The sequence below is a fragment of the Schistosoma haematobium genome, chromosome ZW, assembly GCF_000699445.3.
Source record: "Schistosoma haematobium chromosome ZW, whole genome shotgun sequence".
Lineage (NCBI taxonomy): Eukaryota > Metazoa > Platyhelminthes > Trematoda > Strigeidida > Schistosomatidae > Schistosoma > Schistosoma haematobium.
The window spans coordinates 19,726,122-19,747,288 of record NC_067195.1 but is presented as its reverse complement, the minus strand read 5'-3'; the positions used below and the strand labels follow the sequence as shown (position 1 = coordinate 19,747,288).

The 21,167-nt window shown below is 34.7% G+C and overlaps 1 protein-coding gene across 4 annotated transcripts; it reads right to left on the bottom strand.

Annotated features, from left to right (window-relative positions):
* Nucleotides 1-2,841: 2,841 nt before the first annotated feature.
* On the bottom strand, nt 2,842-18,393 carry ME1_1 (NADP-dependent malic enzyme). Of its 4 annotated transcripts, XM_051210632.1 has the most exons (14): nt 18,299-18,393; nt 17,548-17,651; nt 17,330-17,515; nt 17,201-17,298; nt 17,096-17,171; nt 16,883-17,056; nt 15,317-15,408; nt 15,163-15,272; nt 13,510-13,607; nt 12,587-12,700; nt 8,494-8,599; nt 7,310-7,452; nt 6,361-6,534; nt 2,842-3,351 (listed from the first exon to the last, which is right to left on the bottom strand). In XM_051210632.1, the coding sequence occupies exons 2-14, from the start codon at nt 17,638-17,640 to the stop codon at nt 3,121-3,123; spliced, it is 1,695 nt and encodes a 564-aa protein (XP_051070645.1). In that variant the 5' UTR covers nt 17,641-17,651; nt 18,299-18,393; the 3' UTR covers nt 2,842-3,120. The 4 variants fall into 4 exon arrangements, with proteins under 4 accessions (XP_051070645.1, XP_051070646.1, XP_051070648.1 ...); XM_051210633.1 differs by adding an exon at nt 4,509-4,578 and having other exon boundaries at nt 17,096-17,298; nt 17,330-17,651; nt 18,299-18,391; XM_051210635.1 differs by having other exon boundaries at nt 17,096-17,298; nt 17,330-17,651; nt 18,299-18,337.
* Between the last annotated feature and the right edge of the window lie 2,774 nt (nt 18,394-21,167).

The following is a 21,167-nucleotide window of genomic DNA, read 5'->3' as shown; positions in this document are numbered from 1 at the left end:
ATTTGTTGTAGACGACCAAAATTATGACATTAACTCAACGAGGAAGGATTACTCAGCCTGTGGACTGGAATATTTCGAAGCGATTAGCTAAGCAACTTTAGGTTTGCGATATGATCGTTCCTATTTATTTTTTATATTTATTATCTCTGAACCCATAGTGAGCTGAGGGCTGCAAAGATACAACAGTACTTTAGTCGGAAACTTCAAAATTATTCTTTAGAAGATGTCATCCAAACGATAGAAAATTCAGAAGTGCAGAATTGAAAAATCGCTAAAGGATCATTATATTTTCCTCAGGATTCGCAGCTGTTGGTATTGTATGTGAGAAATGTTATTCTTCTTTTAATTAGTACTTACGTCTGTATGATATTTAAGCCCACATCACGAGTTATTCATTGTACCGTAGTGTTGGATTGAGAACATACGTATAGGCGGATAGACATACCAATGGACTCTACCGAATGTGTAACTAAGTGGATAGAGGTTCTGCACAACTTTATATTTTAAACCATACAAAAGTGTTCATTTCTATTCAACGTGCTAATAATTAAAACAAAAGCATCAACAGATTCAAATTTTACACTAGTTTATTTTCAGCAATCAAATGGACTGTGTCACCTCTAACACAACATGAATAAATCATCCAAACATCAGATTTTCTCTCGAAAACTATCGATTAGATTAGACCAATACCGAAATTTTGTAGTCAATAACTACATCTCCAAATACACCAGTTTCTGGATGGCTTTTGCCGCACATTTACACTTCACTAACAACCGAATACTGACTACTTGAAAAGATCAACAATTTACTTGAGATAGTAAATAATTGCTAGTTCACTTTCACCACATGCCTGAAGTAGGTAAAAACTATAATTCAATCTTACTGCAAATGGCTTTAAATTCTCGGCTTTTTTAGAAATTTGTTGCTAGAACTTTTTTTCAATGTAGCATTACAGCTCTTCTGAACAAATCTCGTATGTTTTGATTGAGAATTAGAATGAAAAGGCCAAACATATTATCCTTACGCACTCCTATCTAGGAGGGAACTACTGTCCATAGCTGGGATGAGTTGTGTAAAAGTCATTTCTTGAATATTTTCTTATGCTTTACTAAGACATGCGAGCAAAGGAACTGTTGAGATAATATCTAACGCAAAGTAACACATGTCACCATGACATGTTTTCGTCACTTCTCCAATGCTCGTACTCATTAATTTCATGATACTTCATAAGTCAGGTAATAAACACATTTCAATAGTCGCGCCGTGTTTTGAATCACGAACTTCTCTTGGTGAAACTCATTTTCTACAAAACAACTAACCATATACAAGAATCTTAAAGGTTTCCGTCTGAAAAATGTATAAATCCAGGCCCCAACATTATTCGTTACAAAAGTAGACTACCTAGAAACAAGCAGATTGGAGATTCCATCCTTCATATTATCATTTGGCTTTTTGTCTAGCCAGTATGTCTTACCTTCTGTTCCAAGGACCTTGCGAGTCTTATTCGAACGTCAGTTTTATCAGACATAAGTTAGGAATCAGTAGAATTACGTTTGTCAAACAAGCTAAACGTTTGTCGCAATTCAACTACTATACGAGAGCTTATAGTACTATATAAAACACAACGTTGATTACTGATGTAAAGCCAGGGTGATGGAAGTAATCACCCGAACCAGCCAAAAATTGATTGATAAGATATGATAGTTACACCACACACAATGTTATTACTAGCAGTTACACAATATAACGAAACATGAATGATAAATAGCTATCACCGTTCTGTTCGTATTACTCAAATAGTCCCTCAGTACAGTATTGTTTGATCATGGAGAAATCATGGGCGTCAGACGGATTTCGATTCGATCAAAGGATTGTGAATTATATTTATATGGCAGCCCCTTTAACAACTTCACCAACTAGATATTTTAAGAGATGCACAATAACTTTTCACCTTAGGAAAATCTCCCCCACATTTCACATGAAAAATACACTTTGGGTACCTGTGTTCTCAAGACAACAATATCAACTAAACAACCCGATAATCATCATTTTGGTACCAGTAATTTAACGAGACCGAACATGAAGCCAAATATTTGACAATCAGAGGTTTTGTGGTGATACATCGCAACGAGATGGTAGGATTTTAAGTTATTATATATATAGACTGTGAGGTAATAATCATTGTTTGACAATCCTACAGAAGCTTCAGGTAAACTATTTGATCAGTCTTAGATCTAACCTAGAACTAACAAATATACACCCTCACAATCTGGTAAGTAACATACGAATCTTGGTGAGTTTGGGACACAAACTATTTATAATTAAGTGAATGACTGTTGACTCTTTCGTTACAACCAACATTGAAGCAAATAGTTGGTAGTAATACTGCCTTTACGTTAGAATTCCAATTTTCACAGTACTGAAAAAAAATCAAAATCACATATAGATAGGATGTTTTGATGAACCCTGTAGCGCCGTGTCGGATTACTACAGACATCTTGGATAAAACAAATATGTAGCATTTCTACATATTATTTACCAGGAAACCTCAGAAGAGTTTACATTTCACTATCATGATCTAAACCCATTCTGATCATAAACCATATCTATCTGCTCTTCCATTAACATCATATTTCCTAAATACCTTGTCATTTTGTAGTGGACAATATCAGTGATCTGGATCTGCCTTGCCGATAGACTGGAACATCTTTACAAAAAATATTTAGAACCACTGCAACTGATAGAATTACAAGCCGCCGAGACCAGAAAAAGGATTGTGGAAGCTATTAATACATTTTGAACATCTAAGGTATATGTTGACGACATAATTTCTATTACTTTTTTAATCACCACAGTTGAAAGGTATAGTTATTTACTGAAAAACATTTTCCACAGTTGGTACAAACCGTTTAACAGAACAATCATTTTACAGAAGAAATGTATGAATACAACGAACATCGATATTCAAATCAAAACTTTAAGATGAACAGATGATAAGCAGTAGCCAAACACTATTAATACATATGTTGAAATCATTCTTACCAGTTTGAAGATAAAATTGAGTTCTACTCAAAAAGATAGATAGAGGAAACAGGGAATAGAAATGCGCCAAAATGGCTACCAAACATATTGGTCGGGTGTAAAATTAATATATCTATGATCATAATAGTAAGATTCAATAAATTCCATTTTATTATATGGTTCCGGAGTAAAAAATGCAATTTTATCCTTGTATGCTTGTTCCATAATAGCGCAAGAGACTTCTTTTGTAATTGTTGGCAATCTAGCAATTGATGGATACATACTACCTTGACATATATCATCGTCTGTAACTAATTCAGATAGTTTCTGGAATAATAATCAAAAGCAGAAAATGATGAAAAATTAGAGTACGTGTCATATATCAGACGTTTACAATCACTGTAAAAATGGAACATGTAATTTATGAAATTTTTGCGCAGGCTAGGAAAATTTATACTAGTTAACCGCATGAGTGTTTGTACACAGGAACTAAATTCTTTGAAAGTAGTAGCGATCAAAAAAGCCATACATCATAAGTAATAATAGGCTTACAGTAGACTGCACTGGTTGAACTAAGAGCTCGTTATCACAAGAATATAAAATTGCGAAAAAGTAAGAAATCTAAAGAACTAGATAAAATTTATTTTCTAATGAGATAGACGACCAGTGGTCATATTCATTCAAAAGAACTGAATCCGGATTGTAATATCCAACGGTTTTTTCTTTAGAGAAATCGAACCGAGTAGACTGTATTAATAACCAAAAAAGAGTACTTCACACAAAATACCAATTTTCATGCAAAACGTGATCAATGATAAGATTCTCTTGCATTTATAGTTCGGAGGATAAAATAAACATTACGGTACAAAACTCATATGATTTTATGGCGGAAAAGTATAAAAACAACCATTGAGATCTATAATAAAAGGCAGTGTGCATGGCTCAGAGAAATGGTCTCTTTTAGGCAATCTCAATCCCGAAACTGTGTAATCCTCCTGTATTTGTGTTTTCTAGTTTCACTAACAACCACCTTCTCAACTGTTCCAGTGTGTTAGCCTTTTGTCATAAACAAATCATTTTTTACTCTATTTCCGATTCCATTTTATTTTTCGATTTATCTTACCATACTTGGTAATTCACTTTCCATAATTATTAATATTTAACTGACTTTTCTAGTACGCTTGATTAAAAAATTAACTTATTCACTAGGTATGAGGTATTAGCCGCACCTTAAGTATGATGGCTCAAGATACTGAAGTGGGAGGATAGGGTTTAAACCAGGGACTTAGTGCCCAAAATTCAAATGCCTTGACAACTAAGTCACCCTTCTATATACTTCGCTAGAATTCTATTTTTATTTGCTTAATAGAAATTACATGTGTTGTAGCCATATTGTAATTGTTCTTTTGTTACTAAGTCCGATAAATTATGCTCATTAAGAAATAAATTGTAGATTATTTCTTTAAAATAGCATGTTTTGTTACCATATAGCTTTGAGAATAAAATCGATGAAAAGAGATTTCTTCACCGAATCCCTGACTGACTCTTGAATGACTGGATAAATATAAAGCATAAGAATGTATTGTATAGTAAGGAATCTTAACGACAAAGAAATAACACTTGTTACAATATACAAAATTTATAAATGATTGAATATAGCTCAATTTTATAAATAGTACGGGATTACATACCAAAGAATGAAGTTGAATATGATATTACATTTAGAGCAAAGGTGTCCACACCACCCTAGACATACTTAATTCTAAGCTAATATGACTATTGAGAGCTCAGAAACATGTAAATAAAATCATGGATCTACAGGTTATCTTGCTGTTAAGGGCCATCGACGAGCACATTATGGGGATTAAGTAAGGCTATTCATTTATTGATACAAAAATCCAGTGAATGGGTTTGAGTAAATCCACTAGTGAATGTGCCTCTGACCAAACTTATCCATCGGGCTCCAATTAACTACTGAGATATTGGGTACCGGTTCTGTCAACGTTCACCTCATGTGCTACAAAAAAGACCGATTTTAGCGCCAACACTACGACGCGTCATTACGTTGGTAATGTAAAATAATTACTATCATTAGTTGTTATTGCCGTTGACGTATGTGGTTGGAGAAGTTTCCTAAAGGTGAAGCGATATAAAGGATGATTAAAATTATTTCCCTCTCACTCAGGTATACTACGGTAATGAATCTAGTCACCTTATATCCGATCCAGGATTCACGACCCAGAATAACACTAGATAATATTTTATTTCACACAAATACAAGCGGTCACACTCAGTGGTCGGGAGTAGAAATCAATGAGAGGGAAAGAAATCATATATTTAATAGTCAGTAGGTTGTGGCTGTTTGTCCACACTCAATGACCAATCACGTTTTACTCCCACTCTCACACATCGCAAAATTTTATTTTTGAAGATACCACAGGGCATCTTAGTTGTAATGCAAGAGTTGCGATATTAGCATTCATTTGGATTTCTCGACATGCGTGGGTGGCATATCCGTGCTGTACATGGGACACTAATATGTAAAAATGAAGAGTTAAATTTCTCTGGAGTTTATAAATCATGGGTTGATAGCCTTCGTAAATGACTACTAAGATCCAGAAACCTCGGTGTCAGACGTGTTGTGCCGGAAAAACAAGAACGCTGATCACTTATACTCGGAACGAGGGACCACGGCAATTCCCGCGATGCGAAAATAAGAACACAAGACTGGTATAAGTGAAGATTTATTAGCCCCAAACACTATGACAACGACGAATCAAAATAGTCTAAAATACACTCGTTTATATGTTGATTGTACACCCATTTTGATTATTAATTAAGATTAAATTACATGCTTAGTTATAGCAAATCACTTACTGAGCATAGTTCATGTCAATTGAATACAAGAATATCGTATATTATACAGAAGAAAATATCATACTGGGAAAACAATCAAATACTACACTAAATGATCCTCACGTTGAATCAAAATGGATGTAATATTGAATAAAACTGATAATGAGTAATTCAATTGAAAATTGACTTTTCTTTCCATCATATCACGTGGTAAGTGCGATGAGACAGCTTAGAAACATTTTAAATATAGCAGAGTATTATTAAGTTAATATCTTTTGGTCAAGATGCTTCTATAGATTTTGGACAACTAGGATTTTTAAAAGTACTGATCATTACATTTTATTAGACATTTGTGAAAACGAACGCCTACATTAGGTTGAAATCATAATAAATTCAATATGCATAGTAATTTGTTACTTTTTTTTTTTACAAAAAAGACCAAGTTAGAAAGAAAAAACAACAGGTAATAATGTAGTTTACCTTTGCTGCAGTCAATAGCAATTTATAAGTTAGCGGACGAATGACAGCCAATGATAATGCGTTAACCAAACTTGGAAAAACATAGCAGTTGTTTCCTTGACTCGGTTTTAATAAACGATCATCTGGTGTTCGAACAGGTTCTGAAGAAGAACCACTGACAAATATACATCTCCACTACACATATACAAGGGAAATAGATGAAAAGAAGTTGATAAAAGTCCCCAATGAATTTCGTATTATTTCGTGTACAAATTAGAATAAAACTATGAACAACAAAACAGGATAACTAATATTAAGATAAAAGGGTGCATAAGTGTTTTAATGGTTAAGGTGCTTCTATTTCGGACATTGAGTTGCAGGTTCGAACCCTGCTTCATCTACTTCGGTTCGGGCAACAGGGTAGTGTCAACAGCCTTTACACTTGGTGTGTGTATCAAAGCCAAGTACACGAATCCCCACCCGGTAAACGAATCTAATCACTATATCATGGAGATAAACAGAAAAAAATTTAATACGATCCAAAAGTTTGATATAAATTTAGTAGGAGCAAACGTGTTGTTAGTTACCTCATCAAAAGGCTATGTAGAAATGTCAGAGGTAATGTTTGTTTGATCACAGTGTTAGGCAATACTAATTCTAATCTCAAAGAAACAGAATTTGCCCAAAAGACCCCAAATTCACCTTACGAAACAATCAAATAACAGTTGGCTATTATTAACATGGATAAATCGTCAGTTTATTTCGATTCAAAAATCTTCAGGACAATTTACTGACACTTTGTACGTTTATGTAGTCGTTTCAGAAGGTGGTATTACAAAAAGATATACCAGATTATTCTCTGTCCCAGTAAGTTATTGATTAACATCTATCATAAACATTGTGTGAACAGCAGGATATAAAAAAAACATCATTTACAAAATTAATCTTAGTAAAAAAAAACATAACATACTTCTGTAGCCTTATAAGCCATCTGGGAAGTGCATTCGCCGAGATTTGATTGATTGCTTAGGACAAATATGATAGGAGTCTTATGGATTGTTGACAGTTCACGAAGAATATCACGCGTGAATGCTCCACTTTGTCCAGAAGCACCTGCAAAGAGATGAGGAAGGTTATCATGATTTGAATATAATTTGCTTTAAAATAATCGGAAAATAAGGATAAATATACATATGCGATCTCTTCTTCAAGTTAGAAACCATACGTTAAGTTCACTGGAATGACCCAAGGTTAGTTATAGCCAAAAGACTGTTTTGGCTTCTCAGAGATTTTGTACATGAAGATCAACAAATAACGGCTAGATTAAGGTAGGACTCAAATTTAGGGCGATAAGTGCAACAAAGACAGTCAATTCTCAAAGCAGCCAAACACAAACATGATCCACTAAAAATGGCTGTCCGAACCAAGTATGCGATAACCAACAAAAGAATAAATTCTAACTACTCATAAGTAGTAGAGTTATAAAACACGAATATCATATTTTATTAACTACTGAGAAGCATATGATAAAAAAGGATAGCTGGAATAGTTTGTGTTCTATACAATATCCTTATAATACACACGAAAGAGACGTATACTCCCTAATGACACTAATTGAGATAAGAGTCCTTGGTTCAATAATTTTATTTATGCACGGATAGTAGGGTGAGTGTGGGAACTGAAAAGAAGACTCGTATTGTAGAAGGATTCCAAATAATCAAATATACTGTCATTAGTTAAAACTTGCAACGAACTTGTTGGGGCATTGAAGCATGAACTTATGTGCAACTAATCACTCAAAAGAGGTTTGCTAAAGCATGACTACTTAAATCTTAGTGATAATATGGGTTCAACTAATGTTTGAAATATTTTTCAAAAGTTTTAACTAAGCTGTATGATTAGGCAAAGCACTAGTCTAAAACGAAAAATAATAGATGGAAATCATTGGGTTTTAACAAGAAAAGGATTATAATAGTAATTTACCAGAAGCAACAGAAAAACGTGCAAGTGCTTTTATGATGAACTGAGATTAGTTGGAGAATCGTTTCAGACAAGGGATTTAAAAACAAAGATGAAAAATATACTTTAGATTAAAATAATAAAAAGGCACTTGGTTGAAAGGGAAAATAAACTTATGAATGTTGAGTTACTTACCAATTAAAACAGAAGGTCGAATTAATCGAATAGCTTCCAAAAGCGAATCTATTTTAGGATAATCAGAACGAGCGAATTCTGATTTTGCTGCACTAAGTTCATGACTCTGTAATGAAACGAAATAACCATGTTAGTCGGACAGAAAGTTGCCGTTTCAGCAATAAGAAAAATTCATAATATATGCATTTTCAAGTTATAGTGTGGTGTGGTACATTAACTGCTCTATAGGATGACATAAGAGAAAATTGACAAATTCAAAAACACATGAGTGAGAATACTAATGTTATTGACAGTAAGAAGTTGAGAGTATGAAACGAACGGATGAAATCGAGAAATAAAGACGATTAGAAAATACACAAACTTAAAGTTGAAAGAAAAGATAAAGAACAAATCCGTCTAGATGATTACAACTGATTTAAAAACACGCCACCCAGGTTCTCCAACGATTATTGCTTACAGTCTTCTCCCGTAGCGCAATCGTAAAGTCTGCACTTACAAATACAACAGTTAGTGTCTCCGGAGATTGGTGCTGTATTGATTTGTTACTACAGCTTTTCTCCAACTGACCCCTACGCGAGCTTCTGCTGCATGTCAAGGGATGTGGTAGCTAAGACATGTATTATACATTTCCATTCACCTAAAGCGATAAAAGTTCGTAGCCTTGTCATCCAGTTTAACGTTACTCCCTATTATCATAAGCTGAACCTCAGAAACATCGAATTAATAATTCCCCTATACATGAAACAATACTTCGAGAATATCTGTGATCGAATGTCAAGAACCAACTGTTTCTGTCTACATAGGCCAAATTTCACAACTATAAAGTAATGAACTGTTGAGAGTCTCTGTACAAAACAAAATCAACGAATATGAACAGTATAGATTTTTAATTACAAATATATGCGTGAACTGAGAGGAGTTGCGAAAATTTCAGGCATCATTATTTAATACATCGATAAAAATAAAACAATTTGATTAAACCGAAAACAAGAATAAACTATTTGTTGGCGACACTTTCAAAGTTTTTTCCTGATTATACTATTTCAAAAAATATTTTTGTAAAATAAAAAATTATTAGAAAAAACCATCTCTATGACGTTAAATGCTGACAATTATACTGCTGGTTAAGCCAACAGTCGAATATTTCACAAGCATAGTTTTATTTACAAACTTGAATACACTAAGAACAATGATTTGGGCAGAATAAAATGAATTTGTCTTATATCATCAGGTTATTATTGCTGCTCTAATCAAATTTTTATTTTTGCACTTGTTTTAATTCAAATATTGAATGTTGCGTACATGTTTTTTGTATACGAAAAAAGCTTACAGCTTTTAGAGAAACATTGAAGTCATTAATACTGTTATACAATATTATATCTTAAAAAGAACAGGTTCCCGTATTATGACGGACTCCATGTGGTCAAGACGTTATTATAGAAGCAGAAATACTGTCTAGTCTGATTGTTTGTCAATTTGTTCTGAACTTATTGGACCAATTAACAATGACCGAAACTTTAGCACCTATTGGTCCTCAACCTTCGCTCAACCAAGTATTCAATCAAATGAAATTAGTAACCAGATAAGATTTCTATTGTGTGACCATTCCACCATCCCATACAATAAAATAATTTTCTGATCGCATACCAGTATGAATAACAAAGTACATAAGTGCACCATAAGTGGTACAGAAACTAAGTAATAGGTCCATAACTAACGAACGACAACTTGAGAAAAGTAAAACGTATAACAATAGTTTATGCGCCAAACGAATAATTACAATTAGGGGGATGCAAGGATACAATAATTCAAATGTCTAATAATTATACAGTAAAAATATTAACAATAGTTCCCAATAAGATAGTTCCACGATCTACAGCATTTTCTCGATATTCACTCCATTATGATATAATTAGATAAAACTGTCAATAATCTTATACATCAATAATATCATAAAGGTTTAGTTTTTATTTTAACATTCATTGAAATCATGACTTAGAAAAACCCTTTAAACATATCCAAGTGTGAACCGATTTGTACGATTAGGTAAACATTGTAAACATACACTTAGTTTTCAGGTTATTGTAAACACAATATACTAGCTATGAAAAATTTTAAATGAATTGGAAAATACGATATTCAAGTGTATTTTTTGGCATTAGTTCATAGTAAGGCGTAAAACTTGACCTTGGACTAATTTATTAAAATTTTGAATATCTTACCAATATTTCGAACCATACACTCCTGCATTTTATAATAAAATATTTAAAATCAATAACATTAATCATTGTGTGAAAAAAACTTGGCCAATACATGGGCAAGTGCTCCACAACATAGAAGTTTAGAGGCACAATTAATGGTACAACCAATCCCGATTGATAAACTTCTTTATATGGAGAACAAACAGTGTAGGATAAAGTGGATTTATTTCAATATTCCCATTCCATAAGCATCTTCCAACCTGAGTTATTTTTAAATTAACCACAGTAACAAATTCATTACTTAATTTACCTATATTTCCACGCCGATTTTACCGTTGTTATCCTTGACCTCACTGTTACACTAAAAATAGTTGCCTCTAACACCTAATCTATTCACAATCTGACCCTATTCTTCACGTCATATAATTATATACTTCCTAATTTTCACCACGAACTGGCCTAGATTAAACAACCACTGAAAACCAGACAGCACTGAACATCTGTGAACTATTTGTGACTGTTTGTAACATTGAATTTAATGATTTTATACCACACTTATTATTATTGGCTTTATTCAATATCATGTCTTTCGGTACAATATAGAATTCTCAGCACAAAGCATTCTAACAAGTTTCCTTATTTCTTGATCGACCCTTGCGATAAATATTGAATGGTCGCCAGTTAGATGTTAGCAGTTCAGGAATCGACATCTGATTAATGTATATTCTTTTCGATGCACATTGCCAGCGACCACGATGTCTCCGATTAGACTCTTTTATAACTTGTACAGCGAAATGTCGTGAACTTTTCACAACCGCACCTGAATAGGTTATGCGATCAATTGGCATAATGATGTGTTAAGACGAACAAGAAAGCATATAGCTTGTTGAAATATCCGGATGGCAGGTACATGTAGCCCAGATATTCAAGCAAACTGCCTTTACTTACCAGGATACTTACAGATCGTGTGTTCAAACATGTGTGAGGTCATCCTGTGTGCGTCTTAGAGTTTTCTACCTCCTACAAATCTTCCAAACTACGTCAGTTTGTAGTAAAAATTACTTTCGAATTATTATATGCAAACCATATTTGTGGTATCACATTTCATCGATAAAATTGGTGTCTATATAGATTTTGGGAAGATGAAATGAAGTGAATGTCATCCACCTGACAATGTTTGTTACCTTTGCTTCACAAATATTAGTTACCAGAACAGAAATGTCTGGTTTCCCTTCTTTCGTTAGGATTTCCTATTTTATCAAGTGGTATTTAACTAAAAGAATGGAACTGGTTTACAATTCTACTTGGCATTACAATGAAATATCTATACGAATTAGAAACTAAGTTCTTTATTACTAACAAGTGGAGGACTAAAATCATAGAAGACTGAATAGCTACTTCATCTTAGTTCGGTACTCCTCATGAATATGCTCCTAGGAGCTTCAGGTTTTGTGACCTAAAAACCGCCTTCAAGAGACTGAATTAGAATCTAAAGGTCTACATTTTTAAATTTATTCTTTTAGCGATGCTGGTTGACGACATTGGAGTTAAACACCACCAATCACAGCTCATTAAAAACTCGGGGATCGAATCTTGAAGCTAGTGGTTATTAATAGGCGTACAATTATTAGTTTGAAGAACTGCAGTCGAACTTGATAAAAAAATTTCACAAACTACCTATCCAAATACCTGTGCATACTGACCTATTTCTCTCTTTATCTAGACTTGATGATGTGTTCAGAAATGTTAGTGTAGATACAGATATGTAGGCGAAATCGATATAATTAGAGCGATAACGTGAAAGCAGACTATTATTTTTACTGCTCAAAAATAGCTAATACAAGATGGCGTATTAATTAATGATAAGTACAGTTAGATAAGTATTTACATACTGTGACAATTAAACCTTTAGAATCCATTATAAAAATACGTGATTTAGCTTCATCTTCAGAGAAACCTTCCTCCATAATTGCTTGTACTAACAAACGTGCTATACCGATAGAAGCCTAGATAATTAAACAAAAACAAATTATTTAGTGACATTATTAATCTCAATTGAATAAAGTGAACGAAGCGTGTTATCCACAGTTGATGACCACCTGACCAAGAACTTAGAAAAAAGCTACAGGTGTCCAATTAGAGCATTGTATTAGTACATATAGGTCCGTGACTAGTGGGCTGAATCATGTAAGACGATGTTTTTTGTCGAGGTCTGTAAGATAACAGTTATGGTTGAAGGATTACAATTATGACTCAGTGTTGTACAGGCACGATGGGAACAAAACATAATATTGTTCTGTGCTCTTTATATTTCACATAACGAATACTGAAGAGACCGATACGTAATTCACGAAACGAAAAAGATTCGTTTCGCGAATTACTTAAGATTTTTGATGTTAGGAAATAATTATCGTGTACAAGAAGCTAGAATTCAAATATCATTGTTCAACACTTATTTAATAGAATTAAATCTTCATACCAATCCATACAAAACATAACTGAAGACTGCCAACTTTTAATCCAGTTAAACTTAGCCCTTAACAACTGAATGTTCTTACGTAGGGAAATCTATTAATCCTGTTGATTTTCAGTGTCATTAGAAGCTACATATTATACAGTGATTTCAACTGGCGTAATTAGAAAAGCTAACCAGAGTGCACGCTAAAAGCAATAATGGATATTATTTCACTATATTTACAAGATTTTGTTATGAACATGTAATTATTAGGTGGATTAAGATTAATTAATATATTGTTTTTACTACAAAACCATAAATTGAACATATTCAAGTGAATGAAATAAAGGCATAACTTACTCCCCCACCACCATAAAAGAGATAACTGTTCTGAGATATTTTCTTTTGTGTCACTCTGGATGCAGTCATTAGACCTGATACAATAACCACAGCAGAACCTGATATGATGAATAGAAATAGAATGAATACGTTTAAAAAGGCAATTTTTAAGTCCATTCCACACGTCAATATCTGTCAATTAAAAATGTTTACAATATAGTTCTAGTCAAATCATTAGATTTTTATCTTTAATAAAACAGTAGAAAACACCTGCTACTGTGAGTTCCTGACCAAGATATAGAGAGTAAAACGCTTTGGGTAAATATTTAGCTATTAGGTAAGTCAATTAAAGTTCAATTTTCAAACTGCTCAGTTATAGCTAAATCATTTATTGTACTAAAAAACTTGAATTACAAAGTCTTTATGACGAAAACTGAATAATGGGAATCAATTTGATACAATTCACGAGGAAAAATTAATGTGTAAGAAATTACAATTTTAAGTATATTCTCACAAAAATTTTAATAGTACGCACAGCTACAAAAAGTCCATTTGATTTTATTTTTATCCAGTAGATGAATTATAAGTATAAAAGAGCGAATATATATCTCAGTCGGACACTGGGTGCTGAATGGTTGAAAACCAGTGTCAAATACTTTTGTTTATCTCTGTCACGGATTTATTAGTCTCGACTAATAAATAAACACAAAACCCAACCCAGTGCATTTGGGTCTTACAGTGAGTTAAGCAGAGGATCAGTAGATTATTTGTTGTTGGTAAGCTGTTCAAGTACTATCTAAGGCATGCAAGATGATAGTTCCTTTTTTATATACATGAAAGCATGTAAAAGCTGTTTTAAGCTTTTCTTTAATATGTTTACTCTTTATACCAAATATCTGCAGTTTTGTCAAGTAGTTTGTGATGTAAAATAACACACCATTGTGTTGCGAATCGTTGATTTAAGTAACCAACTTTTAATTACCAAATCACGGTTTCTAAACCTGTCTCATCTACTAAGAATTAGGTATCATTAGTTGAGTCACTAGCCCTCAGAGAATGCTTGTGGCTTAAAGCCTGTTCGAAATTAGTGAGTTGAAGCAGCAAGTTCTAGACTGATCCAGTGAATCACGTAGTACATTAAGACTATGTTCGGGATGAGGAATCCCCAAATAAAACTTGGGCGAAAAATTAATGTCGAATTAAGATGAACACATGCTAAATTAATTTATTCAGTGTGAAGCTACTTCATGGACCTTCAGTGAATTTTTCACTATATTTGTTCATTGATAGTTACTCAATTCGATAACTATAATCACTGTAATCGATATATAACTAATTATCTCAAATGTACATTGAATTCTACTGATTTTGGCTAACAAAGCTCTTATACGACTATTAGACTTCTTACTTTAGTTAGCATATACATCTGGTGCCCTCTTGTACTAATATTTGTGTTCAAATATATAATAGCGTGGTAAAGAAAAGGACAGCATCAGTATCATTCACAGCATTGAGGTTAGAGTTGTGAAATACTAGATTGGCGTACAAACATATCAGACAACGATCACGAAACTTAATTTCCAATACCTATCATGAACATTTCAGTTTTGTAAACCAATGAATACGTAATGGCATTGCAATAATGGATAAAAATAAAACGAGCACTTTATTAACCTTGTATATCATCATTGAATGTTATGTAGTTAGAACGATATCTCTCTAAAAGTTGAAAAGCATTTGAATTCTTGAAGTCTGCAAAATGCAGACAAACATTTGGTCCATAACTAGATGTGATATGGTTGTTAATTGTAACAATATTACAACATACTGCGCAGACAATGACTCCACAACTTCATCCATGAAAGAAATATACTCTTCTCCGGTGGCCCGTTTCCGACGAAGACCAACATAAAACTCATCCTGACAAAAATGGAAACGTTAGTAATTAAGTGAACATCAAACATTTATATTCTTGGGAAATTTGTATGATATATTGATATATATCCTACAGGGTAGAAAGCTCACAATATAAATTAGGAAGTGTTAATGGAAATGGTGTAGCATGAAGGTTAACTTTGTATATGATAGTTTTGCACCGATCATAATTTAGCTTGAGCTTAAGGACCACTGAATAAAATGCATGGTGATGATGATAGTAGTAGTGTAATTAAGAAAGCAAGTCACTAGACTACGGGTCACTTTCATTTTATGCGTGGATTTTGTCTTAATGAATAGAGCGTAGTTCGTGGCATTAGTGATGAAGTCAATCTATGTATATCAAAAATCAGAGCGGCCTATATCAAACTAGTCCATCTTTGGCGCCTTTTCCATGATATTCTGGCTGTAAAATGTCAGATTTACAACGCGTCGGCGACAGTAGTTTGGCTTTATACTCTTGAAATTTGGTCTTTACGAGTCGAGGATGTTAAGCGGTTATCGGTGTTTGTTTGTGATTGTCTGCGAAAGATTGCTGACATTCAGTGGAAAGACCATATTAGGAATGCGGAAGTTCAGTAATGTGCGTCCGGGTGCAGTGAAGATAATTTACTCGGTCATAACTCAAAAACACCGACATCGGTGGCTCAGACATGGACTACGAATGTTGTCCCGGCGAATCCCATACCGTGGATTATGTGCCAACACCGAGACTGACGGGATAAGGCGATCAGTTTACGACACGGTGAGGGATATGTAGGCAGCTGTATAGAATTGGTCTGCCGGCCCAGCAATGTTTGCTGGTTGAGGTTCGAGGGATAGTGAGACACAGTGAATCCAGAAATGATCAGAGGTAACTCAGAATAGAACCCAGTGGAGGTCCTGCTGTAAATTACTTGTAATTTTTTCATATAAGTGAGAGCAACTTAACTGAAAGAATCCTGTCTGGTTGTGTTTTTCTAACTGAACTGCTTCTTCCACTAATTTTTACTTATACACATATTTATTCATTTAGTTTGTTATACTATACTCACCTTCCTTTCTCCACTTCTTTACAACCTCGTTTCCTTATTGTGTGGCCCAAATATATTTTGGTGGCACTTTGTATCAGTATCAGTAAATAATAAATATATTTTACTATGTCTACTTTAATTTTGGATTTGCTAGCTGTAAAAATTAGACTTGGGTAGTCCTTTGGGACAAAGTTCCGTAAAATGTACTCTTTACGCCAACTGATGGGAGACAATTTATTCTGTTAGTGGTTTTAAAAAATCCAAGCATAATTCACTTACATGTATATAAATAAAAACGTTTTCTTGGATGACTTTGCAGTCTTTTAAATTCCAAAAATAGGCATGAGTTATTAAAACCAGCAGTAAGTAGGTCAAATAAGAAAAATTAACAGACTACTAGAACAAATAGCTCAACCATCTTCAAAAATAACAAGATGAATATATACCTCCAGAAGCTTTTCATTGTTCGTACCAACATCCAACATCACAGGTAGGCAATGATAAGGTTGTAAGCCTCCTAAGGCAGTGTACAGAACAGCCTTGCTTAGAGGAATAGCCATTCCATTAGCGCCCATATCTCCGAAACCCAATATACGTTCGCCATCAGTCATGACTACAGTCTTTAATTAACCTGTATTCAGTTCAGATTTTGCATTTACCTTAATTGTATCAGCAGGCCAATTTTTTAGTAAAGTAAAAATATGCCCTCTATCTTGAATTGTAATATAAATACCTCTAGAAATATGGTAAATACAGCAACTTACCGAGGCCTTCTGAAAACAAAACCGAAATTCAAACATGCCAAGCCAATAGTAGGTGTGTAAATAAGTGGTAAGCAATACTCTAAATGTGTTCTGATAGTCTGCGAAATAATCTTATTAGATTATTATTACCCGATAAAACAGCTTTTCGTTAAGATCTTGGAGGGACATTAGCATCATGTAACGGCTAAGATTATCATCCAGCTGATAAAGGTTTGAGATAACTCGTTGCTCCTCAACATCTTGATTCTGAGGATTCGGTGGCAACAGTCCATGAATCCCCAGAAGTTGGCGTTCATGGAGAGTATACGAGGAACCCTGAGGGAAAACTCAATATGGTGAAGTCTAACCTTATTTGTCCGTGGGTCACGCAAAATTTCGATCCCTCGGGTCTTTAAGCGAGGCGCATTCCGAATTAATGAAGGGATATAGCGGCAACTCATATCCAGATTTCCTGAAAATGGTAAAGATAACTTCAGATTCCTTAGAACACGTAATAACTCAGAATTTGGAAATAAGACAACAGCAAAGAAATGATCCATATTTTTAATAAGTTTTTATCACGAACTTATAGTTATCTATAAAGTGTACTTCAACGGAGTACAATTGTTCTCAGTCATTATTAGTAACCCAAGCAAACATTAGGAAAATACAGAGGCAATTCCTTGAGGAAATTTCATACACATAGTTCCCCTTATTATCTTAAAGAGAGTAAGAACAAAGGTTGGTGCACCAATCTATGTTCCTGCTCTCCTTACGGAAAATCGGTGCGAACATGGGTGACAATGCGTGAAATTATCACCTTAATGGCCCGGAACGAATGGTATGACTTTTCAAGATTTCCCATGCCATGGGAAATGCTCCCAAATGAACACCTTCATCTTCCTCAAATTGTCAAACTTTCCCTAAAATTAACACCATGCTCCCCTTTATTTCGCCTACTATAGTTGCTTGGGGAGGCAAATTTGCTTTGAGAAGTTCACAAAGTGTGAAGTCACCACGTAAAGTGCAAAATAACTTTGACAAAATAATAATTTCCCTAAGCATTGAAGTCATCGGAAAAAAACCGTCAAAGCGGACACGGGCAATTTTTATGATCACCTCAATGACTGCGGCAACGACCCAGTGGCATTATCCACTGACGGAGGTTTGTGAGCACTTGAAGGTCAAGGTTTCGTAAAACGATTGGTGCGTCACCTCGACAATTTGTAAGGTTTTGCATGAGTGGTCAAATCAAGACGATTACAAGTGTTGAGTTCAGCCATACTATTTCTGATAGCCCCCATCTTTCAAGTAACCAAAGTGATGCCATCGTTATGATGGATGATATCGGAAGAATCCCCAGCGATATTATGTCGCGACGGATAAAACTTTCCCCAAAATAGGGAGATTGGGTCAGTACTCGGTGCGAGAAACGAAACTCCAGACGTAGACTATTTGACCCCCGGTATTTATACTTCATACCAAATGAATTTATCCTTTAGGCCTAAATATTACCACTGTCAGTCTGGATTTTGGGTTCGTGCGGCATTTGTACAGACTAATGATTCCTTTGCACTTGACTACTCGTTTATCACAAATTCCAAGTGGAATACGTTTGTTTGTGCTTATCTAGTTCTGTCTGGCTTAAATCAAATTCAGATTTGTGTAGTAAGGACAGAAGGCCTATGGACTATGTTATTCCCTCTAGTATTCTTCTGTGAGTATCTTGTCTTCCCTTGAATGAGTCGTCTAAAGGTGCGGACACCACTGATCCGGGTAAGAGGTTCCAAGAATCGATGACTCGGTGCGGAAACCTGTATGCCACAGGTATTTTATTCCTTCTTGGCTTTTCTACTCGCCTGATAAGTCCTCTGAGATGTCCGGATCAGAATAAACAAATTAAATCACTGTTCCGGGAATTCCTAGTAAGTACAACAATTTTAATATTTCTAGTCTTCATAGTGGTGAGATAAATGTCACTTCCATCAAAATTGTGTACAACCATCCTTGCACAAAAAGATATATTTTTGTAGATCCTTCGAGACGACAGTTATTATAGAGTAAATGATTATATTTAAGACCTTTTTTGTGTAATACGCCAGCGCGTATCATTGGGCATCTGGTTACTCGGAGGTTCCACAAGTAGCTTACCGAGGAAGATATTGCCAAAATATGGTCACAGTTGTATCCAGGTTGTTAAACTCACATTCTAATTACGTGGATTTGGACATTAAACATATCAACGGGAATTTACAGCGCGTCCAGCCAAACGCCGAAGCAGTGTTATTCGAATAAAATCGGAACATATCTCTTATTTGTTTCAGTCGCAGGTAAAAAATGGCTATCTATCTAGAGGTGTTATGTATTGATTTAACTTATCAGACCAACAAAGTTGGCCAAGTAACGAATAATAACAACTTTATCTTGAAGTCTTTCACCGTTATAGCTAGTCGTTGCTGACAGTATTTAGCAAAGGCACACTGTTATGCATGTCCTTTGCAGGCAAGAACGACGCAAAGACTTCTTAAGCCTACTAAGATACTTCAAAGACATAATGTATGGTACTTATGGTACACGCACTTTTATTGTGGATTCGGCAGCGACTGAAATTTCCTAAGTGCAGTCTTCGCACAGTCATGCCAACATAATACTGTGTCCGTTCCATGTTCTAATAGTATTTTTCAGGAAGGTGAGAGCTAACTTTATAGATTATTTTCTGTAGTCGCGAAATGCCGATGTTCGCAAATGCTTGGAACATCTTGTATAAACCAGGCTATCGGACATGCAAGCTCCACTTTACATAATGCATTAAATTCAGATTTGCTCAAACGTACGGGTGCTTTAGAATCCACATTATACGAGCCTATGATTGCATAAGAGACCAATGGATTGACCGGAAGTCATTATGAGCTGGCTGTTGTCAACGGCATGTACCAAGCCTGAACAACCAAGCAAACGATCGTGTGGAAAGTGCTCATAAACACATAACGAATGTCTCAGAAGAGATGATTCTCTTCTCTATAGCTTTTGTGGCTAAAATTGCAGCTAGAAATTACAAACGAGTTAGGAGAATGAGACACGAAGCGATGGCAGGAGAGTACATCCACTGCTATGACAATGGTAAAGTGTATGTTGTTAATACTTGATATTCGCGATGTGCTTGTGAGCGTTTCAATGTCCACACTTGCGGTGTAGTCATATTTCGCGTACACATGTCAAAGATCTATTTCTTTGTCTCTATAAACATCATAGATTTATTTTGATATAGAAATTGGTGGACAAGGAACTACATAATCGACTTGGTTATCCGTACATTGGATAACATGTTAGACTTCACAGATCTGCATCCTTTTAATGGACCTCAGGATGGTAAATTTATCCGTTCATGCTTTGGAACATCGGGAAACATAAGTACACAGGTGGTCAGTTAAATTCGTGGCAACGAAGAAGCCACATCGTCAGAATGCCTTGTTCTTACTGATCATGACTGTGCTTCTTTATAACAAGACGTTGAAATTGTCAATTTTCTTCGGTTTTACATAAATTAATTTAAATGGCTATCAACTTGTTTACACGCCATTACGGCAGGGAGAGTGTACAGTGCAGTCTTGTGTTGCTGTGTGGCTGAGAAACATATGTTGGTTAGTATCAATGTGTAACGATTACCAGTTCGGCATTTACGCAATCAGTCGTTCAGACCGGTTACCAAATACTTCAACACTGAACTTGGTGTATTCAACTACTTGGTGAAATTCGGCGCTACTAAACTACTTGCAAATCACACAGCAGTTACTTTTCACTATCATTAAGCTGATTTTGCTGTGCTTCATTTCAGTATATATGGGTAAGAATGAATGTTTGATGCCATTCGGTTTAATTATTGGGAACAGCGTTGACTCTGGATTTTTATCTGTGATCTTTCGTCAAGGATCAGAGTCTTTATCTGTTTATCGCTCTTAGTGGTTTGCTACTCTAAATAACACCCCTT